The sequence below is a fragment of the Perca fluviatilis genome, chromosome 20, assembly GCF_010015445.1.
Source record: "Perca fluviatilis chromosome 20, GENO_Pfluv_1.0, whole genome shotgun sequence".
Lineage (NCBI taxonomy): Eukaryota > Metazoa > Chordata > Actinopteri > Perciformes > Percidae > Perca > Perca fluviatilis.
Window position 1 is genome coordinate 11,287,033 of NC_053131.1, and position 26,183 is coordinate 11,313,215.

Below are 26,183 nucleotides of genomic sequence, written 5' to 3' on the forward strand. Positions count from 1 at the left end.
TTGATATATTATGACTTAATATTGTAATTTGTCAATATGTAACCAATTCTAGGTACCTAATTAACTACTGGTCAGTTTAATAGTAAAGAACTGCTTCATATTTTATAAGCTACTTTTTTGCATTTAGAAAAATAATTTGAAAAATTATTATGAGGGGCACTGTCAGATGAAAGTAGTGGAGTAGAAGTATTAAGTGGCATAAAATGAACATACTCCTCAAAAGTACTTTAAAATTGTACTTAAGTACAGTACTTAAGGAAATTACTTTCCACCATTGCTTCTGGCTGCAGATTGTGTGGGCTTCTGACCTTCAAAGAAAATCCTAAATCAGTCAAAAAAACATCCAGGCAGAAAACACGAATAACCAGAGATAGACTGATGTACGGTTTAAGAGGAAACATGGATGCTTTCCTCAGTGAGCTCCACCTCCTTCCTCCGACACAGATAACTTGTGTCTCTCTCTTTGTCTCTCTCTCTCTCTCTCTCTCTCTCTCTCTCTCTCTCTCTCTCTCTCTCTCTCTCTCCCCTCCAAGCTCCACAGCTGTACAGGAAATCAGTCATCCACCATCTACTGCTGTCGCCATGGCAACACAGAGGGGGGAAATCCATTCTCTTTCTCTGTCACCTCCCCCTTTCTCCCTTCTCTTTTCTTTTGTCTTGTTGAATTAGGTGTTCAGACCACGTTAATGTGTTGTTTTTAAATTTAAAGCAAGTGTGCTGATCTTAATGATGCCTCTAACAGCGATTTGACTATTTTTATTTTTACACTTCTCATCCTACTGTCTTCTTTCTAGAGCTTTCTCTCATTAGCATCCTTCCTGATACATCAATACATCTTAACTCCTCTATGAGTGTGTGTGTGTGTGTGGGGACAGTGTGTCTACAGCAGCAGTGGTGACCTCTCTGTAAATCCTATGGGGCATTGGGCGGCGCTCTGCTCGGCTCAGGCCAGCAGCTGCCTGGAGGAGCCAGATGGTTGCAAATCAGAAATGAAATCCAGCCCCCACACCCCCCCTCCCCGCACCGCCAGTCGTGATAACCCCACCCCTCGTGCACACAACACACACACACATACACACATACACGCTGATATAAACACTGCTCATACAGGATCATTTGAGCATCCTTCATCCTCCTCTTCCTCACCAAAAATAACCATTGTTGTGTGAAAAACTTGTCAAACGTGGTCATATTTTAACCTAAACTGAAGGGTTGGACTCTTCCTTTTAGGTTAATATTAATAAAACAAAAATATCAAAACGTGGTCAATCTTAATCAAAAGCAGTCTCTCCTAGTTCCTGAAAAGCTAACATGTATTTAAGCTCCACCCTTATATACAAAACAACACTATTTATCGCAGTGGAAATTTTCGTTGTATCAAGTCTGCAAGTCGCCCGTGTCCTCTTAGAGGTGGATTAACAGCACTTGATAAACCAGCCTATTAACCAAAACAGCTGCACTGACACCACACGGTTCAGAGATGATCCCCAGAGCTGATAATAAAACATAGTAATCAGATTTCAACTTAACAAATCTCTGGATTTATCTCTTCTCCAGTGATAGAGGGAGGGAGGGGTTTCACTGTTACTTCCTATGCTTATGCTCAATGAGGCCATAACATAGTCTATGTAGCTCCCACCCAGGGGTAATTCTTCAGGTTATTTCTGCAGCTGCCAGGAGGTATGTGAATAGGATAAACAGTTAGCTCAAATTAATGAATAAACAGTTAGCTCAAATGAATTAATAGACCCTTAAGATAGCTAAAAGTAATGGATAAATTGTTGAAATTGAATAGAAATTGTAGGCTAAACAATTGAAACAGTTAGCTCAAAGTAGGCTAATGTATTAAGGATTGAAAGATTGAAGTAGTAATAGATAAACAGTGTAAGTAGTTAGCTTAATGTAGGCTAATATATAAACAGTTGCAACAGTTAGACTAATGGATAAAGGGTTGAAAGAGCTTATCGTAGGCTAATAGATAAATTGCTAAAATAGTTAGCTTAAAGTAATGAATAAACAGTTGAAATATTAAAAGTAATGGATACATGGTTGAAATATTACAACATCCAGCTTCTGCCAGTGCAAGTAGTAAGAATGCCAACTTAAGCCAAAACAACCTAAACATTGATGATTCAATGTTTAGGTATGTAGCCACTTTTAAATAATGACTAGTGTTAAATAACATCCAATTTATAATTCATTCATAAGAACAAATTTGGAACGCGACAGATGTCAAGAGGTTGGAAACCACTGGCTTAGGGGACCCAGGAAGGGCTATCAGATCACTGTGATAGAGGCTTCCTGTGTTCGCCTTCACAGGAACCATGACTCACTAATTCTCCACCTCCTCTCTCCATCTTTCCTTGGATGTGTACTGTTACTGTAAGTAACACCGAGAATAACATCTGCATGAATGAAGCTGAGGAAAATGTGATTCACAGAAAACGTGTTGTTCAATTCAAACAGTAGGGTGACGATGAGTAACAGTAGCTGAGTTTACCTGCAGGCAAAGCTAGCACATGCATGAAAGCAGATGTACAGTATGCTCTTACAAAGATGAATATGTCGTTTTATTTATTTTTTTTTTTTTTTTGTGATAGACCTGCCCCAGTGTCAGCCATAACTATAACAGATAACCCCTAAAATAAAATGAAATTGAAATACAATAAGGCCTATATATAGCAATCCCCTGCTACCTTTTACCTGGCTGGATACAATAACAGAAGCTTTTCCGGAGTTACAAAGAAATCTGTGACCCCTCAGAATGTGTTACTGTAGAGCCGTTCTACCTGCCGTAAATCATTTTGTGACTTTGCGAGAAAAATAGTACCCGGGCAAAGGCATTAATAAAAGCTATATATAAAAAGTCTCGTTTGCTGTTACAGGTCATTTATGATCATTAGATGAAAAATTACACAGTTTCAGAAACATTTTAAAGTAATATATAGTAACTTCAATGTTCCAAATTTGGTGAAGATTGGATGAAATTTGGAGGATAATTAAAAGTCTACACTAGCGGCTCTGTGAACTTGTACTTAGGCATAGCAGGGTTTTGAGCTAAACGCTAACTTTGGCATGCTAACATAGTCATGATAACAATGCTAACATGCTGATGGGAATGTCATTAGTATCTTGTCATAAACCAAACTATTGCCTTGGACAAATTAAAATGTTGACCTGATGATGGCACTAGATGAAAGGTCAGAGTATAACCAAAGTTGCTACAATTCATCCTGAGGGGAACATGCATGTCTATACCAAATTTTTCTGACAATCCATCTAGTAGTTTTTGAGAAATTTCACCAAGAACAAGACCGATAAACATATACAAACATATGGGACCAAAAACATAACCTTCTTAGTAAAGGTAATATACACTATATACACACCAGCTGCATGTATACACTCACACACTTGATCTTGCTGATCTCGACTTAACTCAGTGTATCCTGAACGTGCAGAAAATCCAGTACGTAAACACTCAGACGTGAACGAGCTGTGCTGTTTGTTTATGTGTCTTGGTGCACAGTTGCACTCTTTTTTTAGTTTTAATCTTTGATGGTTTCACTGTAATATACAAGTGGTTTTCAGATTAAAAGCCTCAACTCTGGCAGGGCACATATCGTATATGCAATGCAGGATGTTGTTGTTGTTGAGGGTTGAATGATTTTTTTTTCTCATGCAATGCCTGTAAACATACACTGTATGTACTGTACTGCCTTCATTTGGCAGGCAAAACACTTATACATGAGTTACAGTAATAGGAGGGGAAATGAGCAGCTGAAACGTATGCAGCGACCGGTATGAATATTTATCAAGACGGAAATCCAGCTAGTCCAGATTGTCAGCTTTCCTGGTATGCATTTGTTTACTGTAGGTGTTTAGAGAGACAGTCAAGGCTTTTCCTGTGGACCTTTGGGAGATGGAGGGAGTGTGTCCTGATAGCAGAAAAGAGAAGGAGGGAGGAGGAGGAAGAGGAGAAGGAGGAGGGTAGTTTCTTGGCTGAAGGGTGGAGACTCAGCAGCAGCGAGGAGGGAGGCAGGGAGGATCTCAGCTGGAGCAGAGAGAGAGAGAGGAGGGGGGGAGAGCGGCATACAGAGAGAGGAGTGTGTGTGGATGTACTCGCCTGCCTCGCTGACTGACTGACTGTGTGTGTGTGTCTGTGTGTGTGTGTGTTTGTATGTGACAGAAATAGGGGAGGACGCGTGGATACTACTCCACAGGACTGAATGTGTTTGGCTTCACGGAGAGACCATACATACATCAAAAAAGGTAGGATTTAAAACATTTTGTGGGTTGGATATTGCTTATTTTTTCTGTTTTGGTGGCATCTGGGTTAATCACATCTAAAACAGGGTGTGTTCCAGGGGAGGAGGTTTTTTTCACTGACGTTTTGTCAGCACTCGAGAGGGCAAGATTGATGCCGCTGGCTGGTTTACATCATGGAATCCCCTCCTCCCTCTAAAATCTCTAAAAACCTCCTTACTGTCAGGTGAGCTGCTGCTTTTATTTCCCCTCATCTTGCACCTCATTTCATACATGTGTATATTTGAGGTGGAATAAGAGAATGGAATCCCTTCTCTTCTTCCTCCGTTCCTTCTTCTTCCCTCAGAATTGGAAAGATCTTATAATGTGGAGCCAGAGGAATTAAGGGCATCTGTTTCTGGGGAATATTAGAGGGAGAGAGAGCAGAGAGGATGAAAAAGAGACCGAAAGGGGAGGATGAAAAAGGGGAGATGTGGAAAAGGGGATGTGAAAGACAGAGGCAGCAGAGAAGGAGAGAGGAATCCCACAAGCCATTCCGTCCATTCTCAACTCGCTCGTCCTCCATACGGTGAGAAAGCATTCGACCAAACACAAGCTCCATGTAGTGGTTGTATCAGGCAGATGGTCGGGAGAGGAGGAGGTGGAGGAGGAGGCGGAGGTGGAGGAGGATGAGGAGGGGGGTTTGGTGTTTTTATGTTGCTCATATACAGATATAGTTGCCGACAGCGGCATGCGTTCACAGGAAAACCGAGAAAACAAACACAGGCGTGCTGTTTTTACCACTCTTAGCTCGTCACACAAAGGCATCGCCATGTACAACTCACATTAAATCATCCAATCATGTGTGTTACATATCCAGCCCTGTTACAAACGCACACAGCGAGCCAGAATTACGCAATAGCTCAACGTCCGGGCGTCTCATGTACTGTATCTCGAGGGCAGGCTGCTCCAAGGCCACAGATTGTTTCACACACAGCAATGTTGAGACTAGACGGGCAGCACACAAAATATCCAGCGATAAACAAGAAACATCAAAAACCTTGAGAGCACAATGGAAAATGTTAAGTGTTACAGTTAGAAAGCAAAGAGGGAGTAAGGGAGGAATGATGGAAGAATGAGCAGCCATCCAGACCTTGTTGACCACTTTGACCTCTCCACTCCCATCACTGCGTTAAAAATCCAACCAACATTGGGCTGAGCCTCCTTAAAGCATCATTCTTGTTGAAGTTATCTATCTACAACTTGTTTCTCAGAGATGTACACGGCTTCGGAGGGAAGGCAACATGAAGTGGGAAGGATATTGTTGCACTGAAGGCTTCAACCTTTGTACCCGTTGCACTTGTTTGCTTCTCATAGTGTTGATTTTGGGTTTTAAGCTTATTCAACCGTGCTTCGGTCTGTGTGGAAAGAAGCATCCAGAGCTGTTTTTTGAGTCTTTTGAGGAAAGCCCAAGTCAAGTCTCAAATCTTATCCAGCCAAGTCTCAACTAAGGCCTCCAGACCTTGAAGGCAAAGTCTTTAGGGAGTCAAGTCTCATGGCTGTCATGTCAAAATTAAGTTCCAAGTCCAAATTTTTGTGTGATTGGAGGCAGGATTTGAGGCAGGTCCAAGTCAACGAAGTCTAAAGGAACACGCCGACTTATTAGGAATTTAGCTTATTCACCGTAACCCCCAGAGTTAGACATGTCGATACATACCCTTCTCATCTCCGTGCGTGCTGTAAAGCTGTCTGACGGATCCAGCGGCATCAGCCCATCACAGAACATGCAGGTGAATGGTTCAAGTAATCCTACTGCTCCGAATAAGTGACAAAATAACACCAACATGTTCCTATTTACATGTTGTGATTTGTAGAGTCACAGCGTGTACAAAAAACAACGTAACATGAGACACAGCCATCTTCTAACCGTAAACAAACCGGGAACTATATTCTCAGGCGGAAGAATATAGTACTTGGGCGGAGTGATATGCTCGCAGCAAGCCTGTCTGAGAATATAGTTCCCAGTTTGTTTACTGTTAGAAGACGGTTATGGTGAATAAGCTAAATTCCCAATAAGTCGGCGTGTTCCTCTAAGTCAGGTTTCAAGTCCCAGATGGGAAAACTAGATTTTTATGTTTTTGCTTTCAAGTCATGTCTTTAGGGAGTCAAGACTCAAGTAAGTTAAATCTTAAGTCTTAAGTCCAGTCTTACGACCTAGCAGTTAGTTTGATGGCATACTATAGCTTACAGAAAAAAAGAAACCAGTGTAGGTAGTCAACAAGTGGGTAAGACAACTTTTAATTTTACACATAGCAGTGGTGAGGCTGACTGCTTTGCAATGGTTTATTAACCTGGAAACCTCTGCCCATATGGACGTGTATTTCGCATCCACCGCATGCTTAACCGTCTCTCTTTTGGAAACGTATACTGGCTCAAGTGTGCACATTCATTTTTTAAAACCTTTGCCTTCCACAATGTTCACTGGCCTCATGTGAAGCACACGAAACTCTGCAATTTTATCTGTGCTTTCTCTTTTCCTCTTTTCGGACAATGGCGTTCTCAAATCTAGTTTTCTTTAAGTTGGTCTTGGCGCTGCTTCAGTATTACTACTAGATGAACTGTCTTCATCAGTGTGACACAGCGGGTGGGCCTAGAAAGAGGAATATATCTTATAAGTCCTGACATCATATGCTGTTTGTAAATTAATACAGCCATTAATAAATAAAAGAGTGGACAGTCTTGTTTTGGCCCAGAATCTTATTGGTAAGCAACTTACCCGTTTTAAGTGAAAGGGCACGTTTGTTTTGTCGAGTGGTAGGACATGAGCTGTTGACAGAACTTGCATCTTACTTTTTTTGGATCATCTTTTACTATTTCAAAGTGCACCGCACTTTTCTTTTCCCAGTCATTGTCAGTTGAAGATTTTAATCTCTGCCGCCAAGATGCTCCTCCACAGTTTACGGATCATGGAAAGTGAAAGTTAAATCTGTCATGGGGGCAGTTGGATTTATTCACGCACTTTAAAAACATTTATTAAAAGCTTCTTTCTTTTGACATTTTTATTTACAGCATTGTATGTTGAAATTTATATCACAGTAGCGACTCTGACGTCACTCTAGAGCGACCATCGTCACAATTCTGTGCTTTCCCATAGACTTTATATGGCGAAACGCCTGCATGCTAGAAATAGGACCGACGCCTATTTTTCACGCGACATGCAAGCATGTTGGAAGTGTTTCCAGGCAAAATGGAATAGGAAAAGATGTTTATATGTCATTTTGACACAAGTACATATTAATAAATGACATTTTGATGTTTGAAAGTCTCTAGGTTTTGACATAAATTCAGATATAAATGTAATTAAAAGAAAATAATAATACATAATTATCGATTTTCAAATATTGCACCTGTCAAAACAGAACGAAATATTCTGTAGCCTATTTTGCCGTCAATACTGCCGACGTTGTCTTTGCTGTAATCAAATCAGCATATATTTATGATTAACATCAAGTATACTACTAGGAAACTTACATGTGTACACGTTTCTGGTGTGCAAAGACATAGAAAATGCCACGCAACCGCCGCGCAACTGACACGCAACAGAAACGCCACGCTCACGCCACACAGACAGTGTGCAGGAGGCCGAATGCTTCCGAGGGCTGAATGTTGTCAAGCCTGTAACATGGATGTATTATTATTAACGTCTCTGTTCCCAAACTGCCGGCTATCAGCTAGTAGCTAACGGTAGCTAGTAACATGACATACATCTCCTTTGTTCTCTTAATACATCCAGGGGTTTATTTTGATAAGCATTTAAACCATGATTTGAACAGTGTGCTGCATGTGACACGTGATGTTGCATTACTCTTTCCCGCATGCAGGTCACTTTCAGGCCATGCCCAGTTCATACTTGGGTCTGATGGGTCAGTCAAAAAAATTGGAACTGGCAATAAATCGGAATTGAGCATTAAGGCGTGTAGTCTGAAGTAGCCTGCGACGTATGTCTGACTCGAGTCCAAGTCTTAAGTCTTCACCTCTGGAAGCATCAGCTACAAATGTTTCTGATAGTTTGGCTTGAAATCTATCACAAGCAGAATGCTCCCCAAATGTACAGTTGGAGAAACGGTCTAAGCAGCACACTCAAACTCTCAACAGAATCTAAACAAGCCCGGATGTTTGTAATATTGTTAACAGCCCAGGAGTCTGGCCATGTTATTCTTGGCATGCTGATTGATTCCAGAGGAAAAGTATGTTTATGCCTCCTCACTCAAGGCAAATGCTAAGATCCTGCTGATTCCTCACTCTTGAAGGAGAAGAGAGCTTTAATGAACAAAAGTGCTTGGTAAAACTATTATTTTGACACATGACACAGGAATTAAACCTTTTAAATTTGGTGGCCTCTTCCAAATATGATTTCCAAGCAGCTCCACATGATCGACTGTTTCCTGCAAAGAGGCCAGGGGAATGAAAAACGGCCCTCTTACTCAGCCAAAATTCACCAGCATTATACGGCAGGTGACTGGTGTTAATTTTCAACCCTGGTCACACAAAACGTGTTTGATTTTTTGTATACTTCTAAGTCTGCGGCTGTTCCTGTGACATCATTATCAGGCATTGTTTCTACCCCACTAACCGCTCTGCTGTTACATAACACACATATCAAAGGTTTTAGATGCAAGTCTTTAAACGTTTAAGGAAAAGAAAACCACTTGGTCACTGCTTTAATCTAACAAAGAAGAAACATGCTGGGCCTTGATCGTTTAATTTAATAAACATAATAGACCACATTTGTGCTCCCTGGAGGAATAAGCCTCCTCCATGCTGCCTCCCAGGGGATGCATCATTTCCTGGGCCACTGCCTTCACCCCTCCCCCTTCTGGGACCTAGATTAACCCCCCCCAACACACACACACACACACACACACACACACACACACACACACACACACACACAAATATATATATGCACACACACTACAATCTTTAAGATGGCAGGATGGGTAGGGCATGCTGGGGGTGGCACAGATGTCCGGGCTAATCGAATATTCACGGGTGGTGGTGGTCTGACCGAGAGGCAGCGGCACGAGGAAGGAGAGAGAAAGAGAGTTAGGGTTAATGTACGATTTAATAGAGACTAATAGATCGAGAATTAAACATTTCATGTCAAATGTCGAATCTACTTTAGGAAACAAAAAAGAAACAAACATATGAATGTGATATTAGCAACATGGTCCTACACAAACCAACTATTATATCAAAAAAGGATCAAACCATGCCAAACTTAGAAAGATACTGTGTGAATCACATGAGAGATTTATGTATTTGTATTTTTTTCCCCCCATTCTCTTACTGGTTTAAAGTGGGCGGGCTCTGTCGAAAAAAGCAGCCTGAGAGTTGGACTGAATTGCCATTTCATTTCACTTCATTTATTCAGCCTGACATGTTCACGTCAGCCTATTTTTTGTTGGCAGACGGGGTTGTTTTGGTTTGTTTTGTCCTGTGCAGTCAGTAGCGAGTGACAAATCGGTCTCTTAGAGCAGTTAACGCTTTTCATGACAATCAAAGAAAATGCAGATTTGAAAGTTGTAATTTTTGTGAGTTGACTTAAAACAACATCCACACTTGATAACGTTTTTTTGGCAATTCTTTCAGCACTTTTTTTCCATGAGTAGGTCAATAAGTTTCCATGTTAGGTAGCCATGCAGCAAGATAATGGTCCAATTTCTCCTACCTGCGAAAAACATCGATGAGCACAACGCCAGATCTATTTGTGACGCTGCACCAAACTAGAAAAAAACTTTGTACTTTATAACCAAAGCAGTGTTTCCTCTATGTTGATTGGCAAGTGGCGGTCCGCCACGGTTAGATTTCTCCCGCCACGGTATCAGAAATATATATACAAAAAGCCGTCTATCAGCAGTGATTGTAAAGAGCGCGTCGACGGAGAATAGCGCAGACACGCGCTTCACAACGCGAGTGGGCACGCGCGCCACTCGGAGAAAAGGGAGAAAGCTACCGTCTACGTGTAGGCCTACTGCGCCTTTCACAGAGCGATCGCCCGGTGCTTTTCTTCTGATTCAGAACCATCCACGCCGTAGCCTACGTTACCGACTCTGGCTTTGCCTTCGGCCCATCGGTGATGCATTGCCCACACTTGTTACTCGAGACCGCTAGTTACTTTTCTCTGACAGAGACTATGATTATTACTAAGCAACCAAGATGCATCTTCAACCACGCAAAAGATTAAAAACAAAACCGCGAAAATCCGAGCGGTCAATATGACAGTGTATGGTCAAAATAGGTCAAAGTGATTGTATTTTCTTTGCCTTTTGTGTAATGTACAGTATATAAAAACTATTTTAAATGAAAATACAGACTCTTTTAGGAAAAGTCAGGTACCAGCAGGATTGTATTTTTTTATTAAGCAAAGTTATTACACATATAAATTTCAAAATGGTTCAAAATGACCGTCCTGGCCGTTCTAGTGTAACCCAGCCTTGGAGTTATTTTTCCAAAAGCCAAGAAAAATCAAATGCACACTGCAAGGCTGCCAACTTTGCCACTGAGGCAAATATGCAATTAGTTTCATTATGAATGGTTTCATACTATAGCCTACTTTGGGTTTTGGTTTCCCTATGAAGAAGTTATTGTAAAATTAATTTTGTAGACCTACAGTTCTTCAAAAATACAGTTCAATCAAAACGAAATCAAAATATGCCTCATTGTGTGTGAATAGAGGTGAATAAATCTATTTGTTTGTGTTGCAGCGAAGTGTCGGGCGGGGGTCCGACAGATCTGCCCCCACTGCTAAAAAAAATCCTAGAGGAAACACTGCCAAAGATGTGTTTTTTTTCTAATTTAAACTTTTATTGTTGCATATTAAGTATGCAATATTATAGATATAGACTTTGAGAATTTAATAGTGGCCACTGACTTCAATAACAGTATACAGTACATAGTGTTAGCATTTAAAAGAAAATCATGAATTAAACAAAACCACAAGCCTCCCTGCCACATACAGTATGGATCCAAACCACTGAGGTGCTGTTATAGTAAAAAAAAAAAAAAACATGACTCTCAGGGTGGTAGATGAATCATAATTAGATGAACATGCTGTAAATACAATATGCAAGGCGACGATAAGATTTCCTTCTGATGTACATACACACTGGTCAGTCAAGTTTACAAGTTTAGTTTTTCCAGGGATAATATGCTAAGAGATTTATCTTAAGAAAAAAATACAAATTGTTATAGTAGCAGTTCAGTTTGACGAGAATTTTTGACATAGTAGAATACTGAGTTTCAACACACAGCATAAATTACAATTAATACATTCAATTAATTGTGGACAGACTTTAAGAACAGGCAAAAAGAGACAAAATAAGTAAGAAGGTGATGAAGAAACACATACTAGCATACTATTATTAATATACATTGTTTGTCACTTTCCAGTATGTTGTACTTCATAAAACAAAAAAAACACAGATATCTGCTCTAGTGGTAGTTGTCGTAGAAGGAGCATTTTTTGTATTACTAAATACAGTGAAAAGTATACTTACAAATGCAAATATGTACATAGGGGTTTATTTTCATACTGTTTTAACTTAGTATCTAGTTTTTTAATGTGCTTATAGTGTTATTGTTCATATTTCACAATACGGTAAACCTCGGGACGAAACTGTTCGATATTCCTGTATAATGAGAGTCTGTTGTGATAAGAGCCTGAAGGTCGGCTCCAGGTCTCGCACAGAAATAGTGATGGAGAAGGACACTCAGCTGTCACACTCAGAGTCATCTCCCCAGACAATCATTGCCTGACAGCTCTGCTCTCTGTGTCCTGTCTCTTTATGTCTGTGTGCAGAGGGAGAGGTGTCCTGTCTCCTTTTCAAAGTCAGGGATCTGTGCTTTATTACATTCAATAGTCAATATCCATCTTGATCGTGTTCATTAATAACTCCAGTGGTCAGTTTTATGTTACTCCTCCTTTGCTGCAGTCTGGAAGAAGATACCGTCGCATCTCAGCCTCTTTTATCTTCCTGATAAACTTTTTTTTCCAATTTATTTATACTCATTCTGTGCAACCTTTCCTATCATTTCACAATTCTGTTTGCTGAATGTGCCCTTCACTGCATCTTGTTTCCCGCTGACATCGCAGCCTGTACCTCATTGTCCTATGACACACTCACAATGGTACACTCAGTCACACTGTGATGACTGAACTTTCTGCATGCGTGTGAGTGCTTTTGCATGCACATACATCACTGCTGTCTTGATTTTTAAGAAATAATAAAAAACAGGCTTTGCATTTTTGAAAATCCGCAGTGGGGTTTAGGTTTTGTAGTAAAACACACACATAAAGGAAATGACTCAGTCAGCACAGAAATGTATCGTGTCAGCTTTTACAGTAACACAACTGGAGTCAGGAGGTTTTTTCGTGTAATAAACAAAGCATCCCAGTTTTTCCTTCAGCGGGGCAGGCATTTGTCTTATTTAAAGGGCCAGTTCACCCAAATAACAAGAAACTGTCTTGTATCTGATGGTTTCTAGCCAGGCACTTTATTAGAAGAACTGCAATAAAGCCAAGGCTCTCAGTTCAAACTGCCTCCAATAATTGATTGTCAAAACGTAATTCATTGTCCGCTAACCCCTCCCCCTCCGTGATTGTTCAATCATAGCCTAGCAACCATAACTAGCTACAGCAGGTCTGTCAAGCTTTGCATTTCGCCACATGTTGACAAGGGGGTAAGCTTCGCTTCAGAACATTTTGATGCTACAAAGAGATCACCTCCCGTTAGCATTCCACTGACTAGCATTCATTTTGACGTCACTTTGACAGCGAATAACTTTACATCTGAAGCGTTTAAAGACTCTATTTGTCCATTGTTTATTTCTAAAGAAACACGACAATGTATAAAAGGCTCCATTACCTTGTATCTGACGTTATGGCTCCGTAGCAGTTTTTGTAAAAATAGGCTAACGATTGTGTCATAACCAAGTGACTTACTGTCGCACAGTAGAGGAATTACCGTATAGTACAGGAGAAGCTCGCGGGCAGTTTCGACGTATGTTAGCTGTTTAGGTTTAATTACTAATGTTAACTAGCATGTTAGTGATCAATAATTATCCTGTGCCTATGTTATCTCCTTACATATATCTACACTCTCCGTCTCTGCAAGATTGGGAATGATTGAGATTTCTCTTGGCACAGCTACCAGAAGACTTACAACTTTCAGACAGGTTGTTCATGTCACATTTACGTTGTCTCTGTCACTTGGAGGCTGCGCAGTAAAGCTAGTGATCACCGGAAAAGTGCTTCTAATAGCCTTCACTGGTCTCCGTCCAGAGCAACGGGCTCTGTTGGTCCATTTTATATATGTCAATGCATGTTGAATGCAAGTGTGAATTAGGCTGTAGTGAGAGTGGTACAATGCAATTGCAATTGTAAGTGTAAGGAACAGATTAAACAGTGTGTTTATCTGTGTTAACGTAAGCTACGATTGTTAGTTGGATGCCTAAATAGCTTGCTACCTAGTGACAGAGTGTACATTCGTTTGTGGAATTAAAGGTTAAGTTAAAAAAAAAAAAAGCCCTGTTTAAGGACTAGCACATTCAGTGTGAAGTATTTCCTCACTGTGTGGTAGCCAGTCCTGGATGCTATCAGAGTTTAGGCTGAACGTTAGCTGCTCTTTATTGGATTTATTCTTCAGTGACTCCAGCCAACATTACTAGCGATGGCGTCACATCTACACACTGGTGCCTCATCCAAAAAGCATTTTCTCTTCTAACATTAAAATTAAAAACATATTGTTCACAAGTATGTGAACTAAACAGCCAACTAAAGTTATGTAGAATGAAATCCTCCATTTTTCCTTATAATACTTACAATACTAAGATTAAGTAGTTCTCCACTTAAAAGCACTACAAAACCAAAGCTGTCTTCTACATTGATCATCAACTGGTGAGGATGCTAACTTTTAACCAGGGACATGCAGCTTTAGCCTCAATCTTTTAGCATTAGATGTAGGCCTATGTAGTGTTTTTTTATTTGATTTTGTTTTACAAAATTGTATTTTAGCTGTAAACATTAAAAAGCATTACCATTAAAAACAACCAACTCATGGAGCTAACGTTAGCTTAATTACCTTGCTAACTACAGCTGATAAAAAAACTACTACCTAGTTTTGTCATTTCAGGGGTTGCGGGCTAGAAATGAGAGGCTTATGTTAACATCTGTCTGAAGTCAAGGATTCAGGATTGTTTCAAAATTACTATGATCAAATCTGCCACCGTTGTCATTGAAACTTGACATGTATAGCAACAGAAACTAACGGGGGCGGTGCTTAGCTGCCCTCAAAACTTAGCCTGCGTTATCTCCGAGCAAGGGTCTCGTCCTGCCTCCTCGCGTCCCTGCAGACCCTCGCAGGTTAATCACTGGCTCTCCAGGGTCCAGATGGCTGAGCTGGGGACAGATTTTTAATTACCACGCTCTGATTTCACACCCTGGGCGTCACGGAGGACAGAACACCCCCTGCCTGGCCACCTTAATTTATCTTTTTGGATGGGGTAAAAAAAATTATTATAATAACGTGATAAGGTGTACACTACAGAAAGAGAAAAAGGGAGGGAGAACCGAGCTAAGAGTCAGCATGTGTGGGAGTGCGAGAGATCATCACTCTCGACAGGCCAGGAATTATATTTTCCTCACCAGGATGTTTCCTGCTGCGCTTAATCACCCTTTAAGTCAGCGACACCCGGAGTCGAGCATCAGCTATAATCACATCTGTGGAGGGCCTCGTCAGGAACACAGACCCCCCGAAAACCCAGAGGAAAGGGGTTCAAAACAGCTCCAAATGCCAGGGGAAGGATGGCGGAGGGGGTCAGATTGATTTGGTGGTGTTAGCAGCAGGACGGAGCGTGCTGGAGGTGTTTTAGTCCCATCACTGAACACCTGTCTTCCACAGAGGGAGGGATGGGAAGCAGAAGGCGGGAACACAGGAGAGAAATGGATCACCAGTCGCGTCCCATAATGCACCTTTCTGTCTTTTTGTCCTACAGTGCAGTTCAGTACTTCTAGATGCTTGACTGGCATAAAAAAATATTGCCAAAGCGTTAAGATACATTTTAACACTCGCTGTCTCGCTGCTGCTCTGTAACATAAATATGATGACCCAAAGAAAAATCAAATTCAGCAACGTTTATTTTTATTTTTTGAGAACAGTCGCCTTTCTTGCCCTTTTTTTTTGCAGCGTACAGTAAACTGATCTAAGAATGGAGAAAAAAAGTAGACCGTAAAAGATGTTAAGAGTGCAGTCAGGACTTTGAATTTGGTATAACACTGACACTTTCACAACTTCAAATCATGTATACTTTACATATTTTTCCTGTTTGGTTTCCATTACTTTTGTTATAGTATAAAAATCAATTAGCACAATCTTAAATTATGTAATCCATCACAGTGATGATTTTTGTCAATTTTCTAGTTATTGTGTGGTGATGCAGGTGCACAGGTTGATTTTAAAAAGTCTGTACTTAACGGGTATTGTAACTTTGACAAAAATTAAGCAGACTTGCCGTCCGAAGTGATAGATAACACAAGTCAAATAGGTTTCAACGGTGAATTCATAGATTTTTATATTGTATGGAAATTATTAGAAAGCAGTAGTTGCCTGGAACGGTAGACAGCATAGATCCACGTTTCTAAAACAGCCGCATGGTTTGCAAAATTGTTAGCTTTAATGTAGAATGATTTATAGTAAATCGCTAAAACACACAAAACCATTGTGCTTTTAACATTCAGTACAACTGCAGCATACCATCTTTGCAAACACAAATGCTCCAATATTATAAAACCTTTAGCTTTTACTTTCATACCCCGCAGCACACAAACAGCAGATGATTGTATAGTTTTCCTGGAAACTCCCAGACGTATATGTGAGTCTGATGAGTGACGAGCCGGATGTCTCTGAGCAAATAACACTCATCATAACTCGGTCACAAATTACAGCTCATGTGACTCTGAATGTTTGTCATCAGTCAGCAGGAAAGCTAATGTCAATAATGGTGATTAGTTGTTCATACTGTGTTTTACATTAACATTAACCGTCTATAAGACTCCTGAAACGCCTCCAGTGTCTTTCTGGTAAAACTTTAAACAAGTCATGCAGGAATATGTGAGTTGCCTTCAAACCATATGTGCAGATGCTTTCTTTTCCATTTGGCACATGAAACATTATATATTGAGTACTCAAAACATGATTGATGAAGGACTTCTTCTCTAGTTTCTCTGGTAAATGTCAACATTTCAGCCTGAGACTGAATGCAGGGTATGAAGCCTCAAACGCTGAAAAAAAAACATCTGGTCAGAATCATAATCTTGTTTACAAATGTTTTGGTCAAATAGTTCCCAATTTAATCATAATTTCTATTTCAATGTATTTGATGCATGTTTCGTAAAATAACAAAGTAGGAAAAAAGTATTGTGTGGTGTTGTTACCAAAACTGAATTTAATTTCCCTATCCAGGATTTGATTACTTTTGTCCAGTCCTGCTGCACACTGAAGCACCCCAGCTAAAAGTTTTAAGAATAACTTTTTAAACTCTAAGCAGTTTCAATGAACTGGCTGCTGTTGGCAAGGTTTTTGTTAGTGAATGCCTTACTTTAACGCTGCTATAGCGTTGCATGCTGCCATGATTTACGATTGGTGGAATTCCCTTCCCCTGCAGATCTGCTCATGCAGTGTAATTGGCCCATTTATCAGAAGCAGCAGAAAACCCTCAGAGCTGCAGAGTCACAGATGCATTAAGAATGAATCTGTTGGACCCGAGGAAGAGGGGCAGAGAGTGAGGACGAGGAGGAGAGAGGAATGGGTCAGCACCAAAAGAAGCTCAACTTAAAGGAATAGGTTTGACATTTTGAGAAATACACTCTCACTGCTTGAGCTACACCACTCTCATGTTGTCTCTTCAATATGAAGATGGGGCCAACAGCTTGTTAGCTTAGCCTATAAACTAGAAACAGGGATATGGATAGCCTGGCTCTATTTAAAAATCACTAATTGGCAAGTTGTGGTTTTATTTGATATATAAATACTATTTCTCGACTAGAAGCACTGACTTCCTAAAATAGTCCAGTACATAACTCAGTCTTTATGCTAAGCTAAGCTAACCATCTCCCGGCTGTAGCTTCATATTTAACAGACAGAGTGGTATCAACCTTCTCATCTAACTCTCGGCAAGAAAGTGAATAAGTGGCAAATGTCCAACTATTCCTTTAAGAGCAGAACTGAGATAAAGTTTTTGGTTCTAACTGATCTTCAAGTCACTATTCCTGGCCAGGAAATATTCCTGCAGATAACCTCCCTACAATACAGTCAGTTTTTGTACAGATTTCAAAAGAAAGGAGATATATGACTTAATTAGTGAGCTTTAGAGGTGCTGGTTGGTGGATTTTGTTACCTAAGACAGAGCCAGGCTAGCTGTTTCCCCATGCTTCCTGTCTTTATGCTAAGCTAAGCTAACTGGCTGCTGCCTGTAGCTTCATACTAAGCGCATCAATCTTCTCATCTACTGTAACACTTGGCAAAAAAAGCACATTACCTAAAATGTTGAACTATTCCTAATTTGTCCCCTCTATAGAGCTCAACAGTCCCGGCCTCCTCCGAGAGACCTTGGGTTCCGGAAGTAAATTTCCCATTCATTTCTCCCATTGACGTCTGGAAAAATCCATACATAAACCATGCCTTAGGCTAACCAGCTACGACATGATTTCATAAGCATACAACATATCATTTCGAGTGAAAAAACGAACAGAAAATCCCAAAAAAGTCAAAGGTACAAGACTGTGTACATATATTCATTATCGAGCGAAGGACCTACTCATCCCATAAACCACTGCGCACCACTGAATAAAGGAAGCTACATTAGTTTAGCTAACAGCTAATTCGGCTAACTGCTAGCTGAGACAGCATGTAATTACTTTAAAAGACCCTCAAAATAAAACCTGAACATAACCATTAAAATATATAACAGCTGTTACATCAGCTGTAGCCTGCTTTACCCAGTGTTTAGTTTGAGTTAACGTTATTTTAGACTGAATCAAGCTGTCAGCTAGCGGTTAGCCGAATTAGCTGTTAGCTAAACTAACGTTAGCTTCCCGGTGGAGGCTAACGGCAGAAGCGTGGAACAGATCGTGATTCGTGCAGTGCCGTAAATCCTCGTAAAACAGGATTATCATCTTGGGCATGCGCATGATGGATCGTGCAAGCAGCTCTCCCTCCTCACCAGCATGAGTTCCACCAATCAGAGGCATCACTGTGGGATTGTTGACATTGACATTTATCTCAAAACAAGGTTGCTGCCCCGTGAACTTTTGGCATATACAATTGCTTAGTCATGTCGTAGCTGGTTTTAAGTCTACCAATGACGGTTACGATTTTATGGCTTATACTCCAATTGTCAATGGAGAAATTGCATTGTATTTTTACTTACGGAACCTGCTGTGGGCGGGACTGTTGAGCTCTATTACGATCACTTGCATCTCCCTCTGTAGTTTGTTGTGGTGTCTCTCCTCAGTGGAGTTTGTAAGAGCGAGCTGTGACATTCTGACACACAGTGATCAGAGGGTACAAGACTCAGCGTAATTTATCTGGACTGGAGGAATGAAAATGTGCCACGCTTCAGCCTCTGATTCTTACCTCTCTTGATTCAACCTCTCTTTATTCTCTTTTTTGTCTATTTGCAGAGAAAGAGTTGGGCGGATACAAAGTGCTGACTGAACTGCAGGCAGACACCAGGGCTGAGTGTGGAGGAGTAAGCAGACAAGGTAAGTCAAGACAAGCAAGGAGAGGAGGCATTGGAGCATGTTAAGTTCCATAATATTACAGCACGAGTGGTATTACAGCTTTCTGCAAAGTTGTCGACAGCCGACACAGATAAGGCCTATGTCCATCTGGAAGGAAGGAAGGGAGGAAGGGAGGGAGAAAGGAAGGAATGAAGAAAGGAAGGAAGGAAGGAAGGAAGGAAGGAAGGAAGGAAAGAAGGAAGGACAAGAGGTTTCATGATGTATGTACGAGCAGAAGAGAAGCAAAAATATGTCCTAAAACAGAACATACTAAAAAAACATGACAGGCGACATCTACTATCTTTATTGTTCATTAAACCTTTTCAGTTGCCTTAAAAGTAGCAGCTATTCCTCCTGGAGTCGACACGTGGCATGGGCATCCTCTACATGCCACCATCTCCACCTCACCCCTCCATCTCTAGATACAAAAATGTCAGGGTGGCATTTTCGCACGCTCCACCGCAAATAAGCAGGAAAATAACTCTGCTAAAAAGCTTATAACGTATGTTCTGCTTTTTTTTTACGTTCTTTTTTTACATATTTTGTACAGCCAAATGACGTGATGTATGTGATGTAAGTGAAACTAAAACACAAAATGAATGTAGGTGTAATTTCAATGCAACAGAGATCTAAAAATCCCAGATTTTTAGGTTTCTTTTTTTAGTCATGCAAGCTGCTCTGGGGATGGCAATGTCAACCTAAACTAAGATGGTGAACATAGTAAACATTATACATGCTAAAGCCTGCGCTTATTAACATTGTCATTGTTAGCATGTTGACGCTAGCATTTAGCTCAATGCAACGCTGTGCCAGCGTACAGCCTCACCGTACATGTTCCCAAATACGGTGCCAACTCTCCAAAGTCTTCCAGCTCCTTGAGACACATTTGCTTTCCTGTTATTTATTTAGAACATCACATTTCGCTGTCAATTCCACTCAAACTAGGCTATTGTGACACAGTGTCTGATTATTTTCTGTAAAGAACAGAGCCCTACTTTTCCAGACACCCCAGAAACCTTAAACAGTGACATCTCTGCCTATCAATAGTCTGGTGATACGCTGGCCTGTTTTTTGACGTCTCTCCTGAGTTTTGAAACAATATTATGGCCTCAATGCGAAAAATGCCAAAGACTAATTTCTACTTGTCGATTACACTTTTTTAGTAAGGGTCTGGCCTATTTTTATTTTGCCGAGAGACAAAAGTGTTCAAGATGTTTGTACATCATTCTCCTTTATTATTAACCTGACATATACAGTAATTATAAATATACTGGGCTTTTACAGGAAAGCTGACACATGGCTTCCACAGAGGGACACCAGATTTTAGTACCACACAAAAATACCAATACGCTGGACCCAAGTCCATTGATGCAAACAAGGTCTGGAGACGCACAGAACTGGGACAGTTTCTTTATTACTTTCGTTCTACAATGTCTCAGATGTCTTTAAATATTAGTAAAGTGACCAAAGAATATTAGAAAAAAGGTACAAAAACATTCAGAAAAATATTAGCAGCATGTAAGAAAAACATTAGTAAAATTTCCGAAAAATATTAGTAACCTGTTCGAAAAAAATGTCTGAAAAAAAAAAAAAAAAGAAATTGTATGTAACAATTATTTTCATTGTACGTTTTGGGCCTGCCACCTTCTTTTCAAGTCAAATTACATTAACATATTAATTGACTGATACCAATAACAAGATAATGGGTTTAGTTTTTTGACTTCTGACTGAGTTTGAGTGAAAACACTACGACCCTAAAAGGTGAAGCAGTCCCCAGAGTGAGAACATCCAGGATCCCTCAGCTGCAGTGCCTTGAAGACATACTGTTTATGTTACACTGTTGATACTGTGCAGTCTGCTGCAGGTTGTGCTCGTCAGTACTCTTCAGATTGTCGGTTGGTTTGCGCTAAAACCGGGTCGAGATTTTCCAGCCCAGGTTGGAGGAAATGTCTCAGTCCTAAAAATTTGTGAATTAAGTAAATACTGTAGAGTTTCCCTTAAACTTGTGTTTCAAAACTATTTCCAGTGACTCTTAACATGACAGGACATAATATACAAGTCTATTGAGTGTATGTAGAACCCCTCCACATCTATATTTCCTTAATAATATATTCCGTGGGACAAAACTCTTTTACGATACATCTAGTCAACCTTAACTGCTTTATTAAGTGCACCAGTCTGGAAATGTTTAGTTGATTAACCAATTGATTAGTTGTTTGACAAAATAAAAAAATGAACTGCTATTTTATGATTATTTTTTAAGATTAGATTAGATTTAACTTTTTTGTTATTGCAGACAGTAAGTATATACATTACAGTTTAGGATCTAACTAGTAGTGCAAACCGTAACAAAGTGCAAATATAGTTAAATGACTAATGTACAACATGAACAATAAGACCAATGAGGTAGTGATAATAAGGAGGGATGTAACTGTGACACAAATAATGGGCCATTAAAGTCATTTTTAGCTTCTCAAAAGTGATGTTTCTCCCTTAAATCGAACATTTTGGGGTTAACACTGTTGGTTAGACTAGTTGGTATGGAGTACACAATAATTGATTCAAAAAAAGTCATCAAATGACTAATTGCACGTGGAATTCCATATAAAAATATTTAATCTAGCTGTTATTCTGGTAGTAAAGAAAACAAGGGGAAAAGATGTTTAAAAACCAGGTGTACCAACACATTTTGTCAGATTTAGCTGACACATTGGTTTACAGGCACTCTGGCAAGCAGTCAAACCCTAATAAATGTAATTATCATGTGAAACAGACCAACTGTAAGCGGTGACCCTGTGCAGGTTTTAATTGATCAGGTCATCGGGGTTCAGGTCGGTGTGACAGCAGCCGTTCACCTGCCAGATGAGCAGATGTGCCGCCGTGGAGCATCAATATTCATGCTGAGATCAGTCTTAACCCCACACTGAGTCGTACCACAGTGCCAACAGACGGATGGCGGAGGGGGAGATTGATCACACACCAAGGAGGACGCTGTTTTAGAGCGCCCACAGCTTGATCCATTTCATCAAAGAGGTTATAAAAGACACAGGAGCATCTGAGGACACAGTGTACCGATACAGACAGGTGATAAATTATGATGGAAATACCTGAATAAATTGGCAAAGAAACATATCAAATGCAGATGCTTCCATACAGGGCACGAGAAACTGCTGTTTAATAAAGAAGAAAACAATGATCCATAACAAGTATTGGCATCGAAATATACTTAAACTATCAAGATTAAAGGTACTAATTCTGCAGAATGTATATGGTAGGTTATTTTCTTGGATTAAAATTACTTTAATGTTGCAGCTGGTGAAGCTACTTTATAAACTGCAGGGTCATTTAAACTTGTAATAATACATTTTATATTTATTATTATTTGATTATATTTTGTGTTAATGTAAATCTGCCAAGTAACTTAAAATTTTAACTCAATGTAGTTGAATAAAAAGTAACATTTTTTCCCTCTGAAATGTAGTAGAAGTATAAAGTAGCAGAGAATGGAATTGCTCAAGTAAAGTACAAGTACCATAAAGTTGTACTTAAGCACAGTGCTTGACTAAATGTACTAAATGTTACTTTCCACCACTGTAAATCTGAAATGCAAAACAGAACTGCAAATAAAGCATTGCTGAGGCTTTGTAACATCTGCTGACTGCGAGGTGACCTGTCTTACCTCTGATCAAAGACAAACATATTGATTTATCGTCCTTCACGTGATGCAGAGGGAGGACACTGTGTCCCTGTGTGACACGGTGACTAAGAAGTATTGAAAAGTATGAGTAGGCTTTAAGAAAACCACCATTACTAGTGCAAAATTAGAGGTTTTTTTAACTTGTGAAACCAGTTATCTGTTTAAAGCACTGCTCCCTCCCGCTCCTCCCCCTCACTGTCATGGCCTGCCTAGCAACTGACACCATAAATAATGTGTGTGTGTGTGTGTGTGCGTGTGTGCGTGTGTGCGTGCGTGCGTGCGTGCGTGCGTGCGTGTGTTCACAGGCATGTGATAATCAACAGGGTATCTGTTACTAGCGCTCCTCTTTGCATGCCTGCTGTATATTACAGTGCTGGTCTCCATCAGTGACACGCTGTGGGTGAACTACAATGTTCGGGATGTTTGAATGTCTTTCTCGTCCTTGCAGGCAAAGAACACGAGAGGACCTGACTGACAGCACCCATGGCGAGCAATAACACGGCCAGCATCGCACAAGCCAGGAAGCTGGTGGAGCAGCTGAAGATGGAGGCCAACATTGACAGGATAAAGGTGAGCAGACACGTGTCATCAATGATAATGAATTTATTTATTCAGTTGCATGCGTTTCACACAATTTCTCACCGTCGTGGGTTCTGTTTAAGTCAGTGGCAACTTAGACTTAAGCCATAAATAACAGCGAACATTTCATCACTTTTAATTTACTTTAATAATATGTATATTTTATCTGAAGACTGAAAGTAGGGGGAGTCAGCTAGTCCAAAGTTAAAAATACACCTACCAATACAGCGGAAGCTAATTATTTACCATGTTTTATCTTGTTTGTTTAGTATGTAAGCAAACAGAAATGTCAAAGTGACAGTTTGTGGTTTTAGAAAGAGTTACAGTACATGCTGTAATTGTTTCCTCCTGCTTCCAGTTGTTATGCTAAGCTAGGCTAATCACCCCCTAGCTCGAGCTCCATACTTGGAAAATATTCACTTGTGCATTTTTTTGCCAAGATTTAAATAAGATTGATACCACTTTCATGTGTGTCTGTTAAATGTGTGGTTGAAGCCAGCAGGTTAGCTTAGCTTAGCCTAGCTTAGTTTGCAGATTGGAAATGGGGGGAAACAGCTAGCCTGACTCTGTCTGATGGTAAAAACATCTGCCTACCAGCACCTCTAAAGCTCACTTAGTAACACGTTACATTTCTGTTGTTTAATCCGTAAGTGTAAAACCAACTATTAGCTGTGGTTTACTCTGGGGCTTTGTGGTTCTTTTTTCTAAGCTAAGCTAACCAGCTGCTGGCCGTAGCTCCATATTTACCATACAGACATGAGAGTGGTACCAATCTTCTTAACCAACTCTCGGAAAGAAAGTGAATATGTCTAACCACTTCTTCAACTTTATCTTTGTAAACTGACATGTTGCATATGTGTCTGTTTAATTCCAGGTGTCAAAAGCAGCGGCAGACTTAATGTCATACTGCGAAGCCCATGCCAAAGAGGACCCTCTGTTATCGCCAGTGCCAGCGTCAGAGAACCCATTCAGGGAGAAGAAGTTCTTCTGTGCCATCCTGTAAACTCGGCATGGCCCTTCAGCAGTCTGCTCAGTGTGGGACTTTGAACGTGGACGTTCAAAATACGTAAAATCTTCTAGTAGGAGGGCAGGAAGATTATTGCCCCCTTGTTCTCGAACGGCACCTAGAGTGCAAAAATTAAATCCCACAGAGTTTACATGTTACCATTAAAGGGGTTGTGATTGTGATTTTTTGAGCGGTGTTGCAGCATGTTGAAGGGGTCTGTGCTTTTAGAGGACACAAAAGGGATGGTGTGGTGGTGGTGGTGATGATGATGATGATGATGATGATGATGAGTGTGATGATAACCCTGTGAGGTACAACCAGTGAACCTACCAAGTCTTCAGGTTGTGAGGTGTACAAAACAAAACAAAAATAGATAAAATGAGAATAAAAATATTTTGTGGTTCTTTTTGGGACTTCCAGATGTTCTGTTAAAAGGTTTGTTGGTGGGTAGAGCAAAATACGCCTGCCACTAAATGCCACCTGATTATTATTGGAATGTTTTTTTTTTTGTTGTTGTTTATGTTTATTTCAACTTTACCTATCACCTAGATATCTTTCAATAACTGTACGTGATTACTAAAACAGCTCTTTTTTTGTTTTTACACCAACAGATTAGTGAAAGCTTTTTATTGGGATGTTTGAAACATTCAGCTCTGTAATTCCTCTTTAGAAATACCTGTCTGAAAAATCAGTCTCTCTGTACCAAACAACTATCTGGCAAATGTGATGCAGTTTGTCTCCTTCAGATACAAAACCCTTCTTTCTACTGTTTGTATAAAATGACTAGCAAGTAAACTGTGCTGTGCTGTGAGTTCTGAATGTTTGTGTTTGTATCATTAAGTATTGCATGAACTGGACAGTCTTCTCTATTTCCTTTCATGTGGAGTGAATAGTGCCAAAACATATTAAAACAAGAATGATTTAATACGGACTCAACAAGGACATCTCTCGCATATAAATAATACTGGTGACAAGTTTAAGCATTGCATTGCAGGCTGAAAATAACTTGAAGATACTAATTAGATGATTAACTGCAGAAGGCATCAGGTGTTTGAACTTATTTGGGTTGTATATATATATATATATATATATATATATATATATATATATATATTATTGGTTAAGATATTTCAGATATATTTATTTACATGCAAAAAAAACAAACACTCTAACCTAAAAATCTTAAAATATTCGCTTAGATTTCTTTACATTCAGGGAAAATAAACTTTTTTCCAAAATCTATAACAGTATCACTTAAAATATTCTGAATCTGCATGTTCCAACTATTAATTGAAGCTGTATTATACTTAAACTAAGATAGATATACAAACCTAGGAAAACATGCTTCTATGGTTGCAACAATTCACCCTAACGTACAGTATTTGGCATCCTTGAAAACTTTGCACTCTCCCCTAGAATTAAAATGTAGTCTGGCTTTTGATTAGTGCTTGGTTGCACAGTAAAACCATAGACTGAATATTAACAGTCTATGAGTAAAACCCAGGGCTGGCAGTTGAGGAATTGAACCTCGTCCTCAACAAGCACCGTTTCACGTTTGTTGCCGTAGATAATACGCCCTCTACAGGTATTTTGGGTGAAACTGCATGGATAATACATGTTTACATAGCTGACATCATTGCTCATAAGTGTAACAGATACGAAAAATAAATATTAAATACACAGCTACGAATTTGCAAAGTGAGAACCTTTCAAAGAAAGCTTAACATCACTGAAAGCAAAATTGGTGTTTTAGCTGATTGACATTTATTGATTCTACACACCATAAACACACAATTGCACAGTAAAAATCTAAAGCG

The 26,183-nt window shown here is 39.9% G+C and overlaps 1 protein-coding gene across 4 annotated transcripts; it reads left to right on the top strand.

Annotated features, from left to right (window-relative positions):
• The first annotated feature begins 4,094 nt into the window (after positions 1 to 4,094).
• LOC120549737 (guanine nucleotide-binding protein G(I)/G(S)/G(O) subunit gamma-2) lies at positions 4,095 to 25,291 on the top strand. 4 transcript variants are annotated; one of them, XM_039786842.1, is made up of 5 exons: positions 4,095 to 4,272; positions 16,969 to 17,147; positions 18,986 to 19,066; positions 23,230 to 23,351; positions 24,235 to 25,291. In XM_039786842.1, exons 4-5 carry the CDS (start codon positions 23,265 to 23,267, stop codon positions 24,361 to 24,363), a joined length of 216 nt encoding a protein of 71 aa, XP_039642776.1. In that variant the 5' UTR covers positions 4,095 to 4,272; positions 16,969 to 17,147; positions 18,986 to 19,066; positions 23,230 to 23,264; the 3' UTR covers positions 24,364 to 25,291. The 4 variants fall into 4 exon arrangements, with proteins under 4 accessions (XP_039642776.1, XP_039642775.1, XP_039642777.1 ...); XM_039786841.1 differs by lacking the exon at positions 16,969 to 17,147; XM_039786843.1 differs by lacking the exons at positions 4,095 to 4,272; positions 16,969 to 17,147 and adding an exon at positions 4,362 to 4,492.
• The last annotated feature ends 892 nt before the right edge of the window (positions 25,292 to 26,183 follow it).

Coding starts and splice junctions, on each gene's coding strand:
- LOC120549737 (XM_039786842.1), top strand. CDS start 23,265: ATGGCGAGCAATAACACGGCCAGCATCGCACAAGCCAGGAAGCTGGTG. Junction 23,352..24,234: donor CCAACATTGACAGGATAAAG/GTGAGCAGACAC, acceptor GTTTAATTCCAG/GTGTCAAAAGCAGCGGCAGA.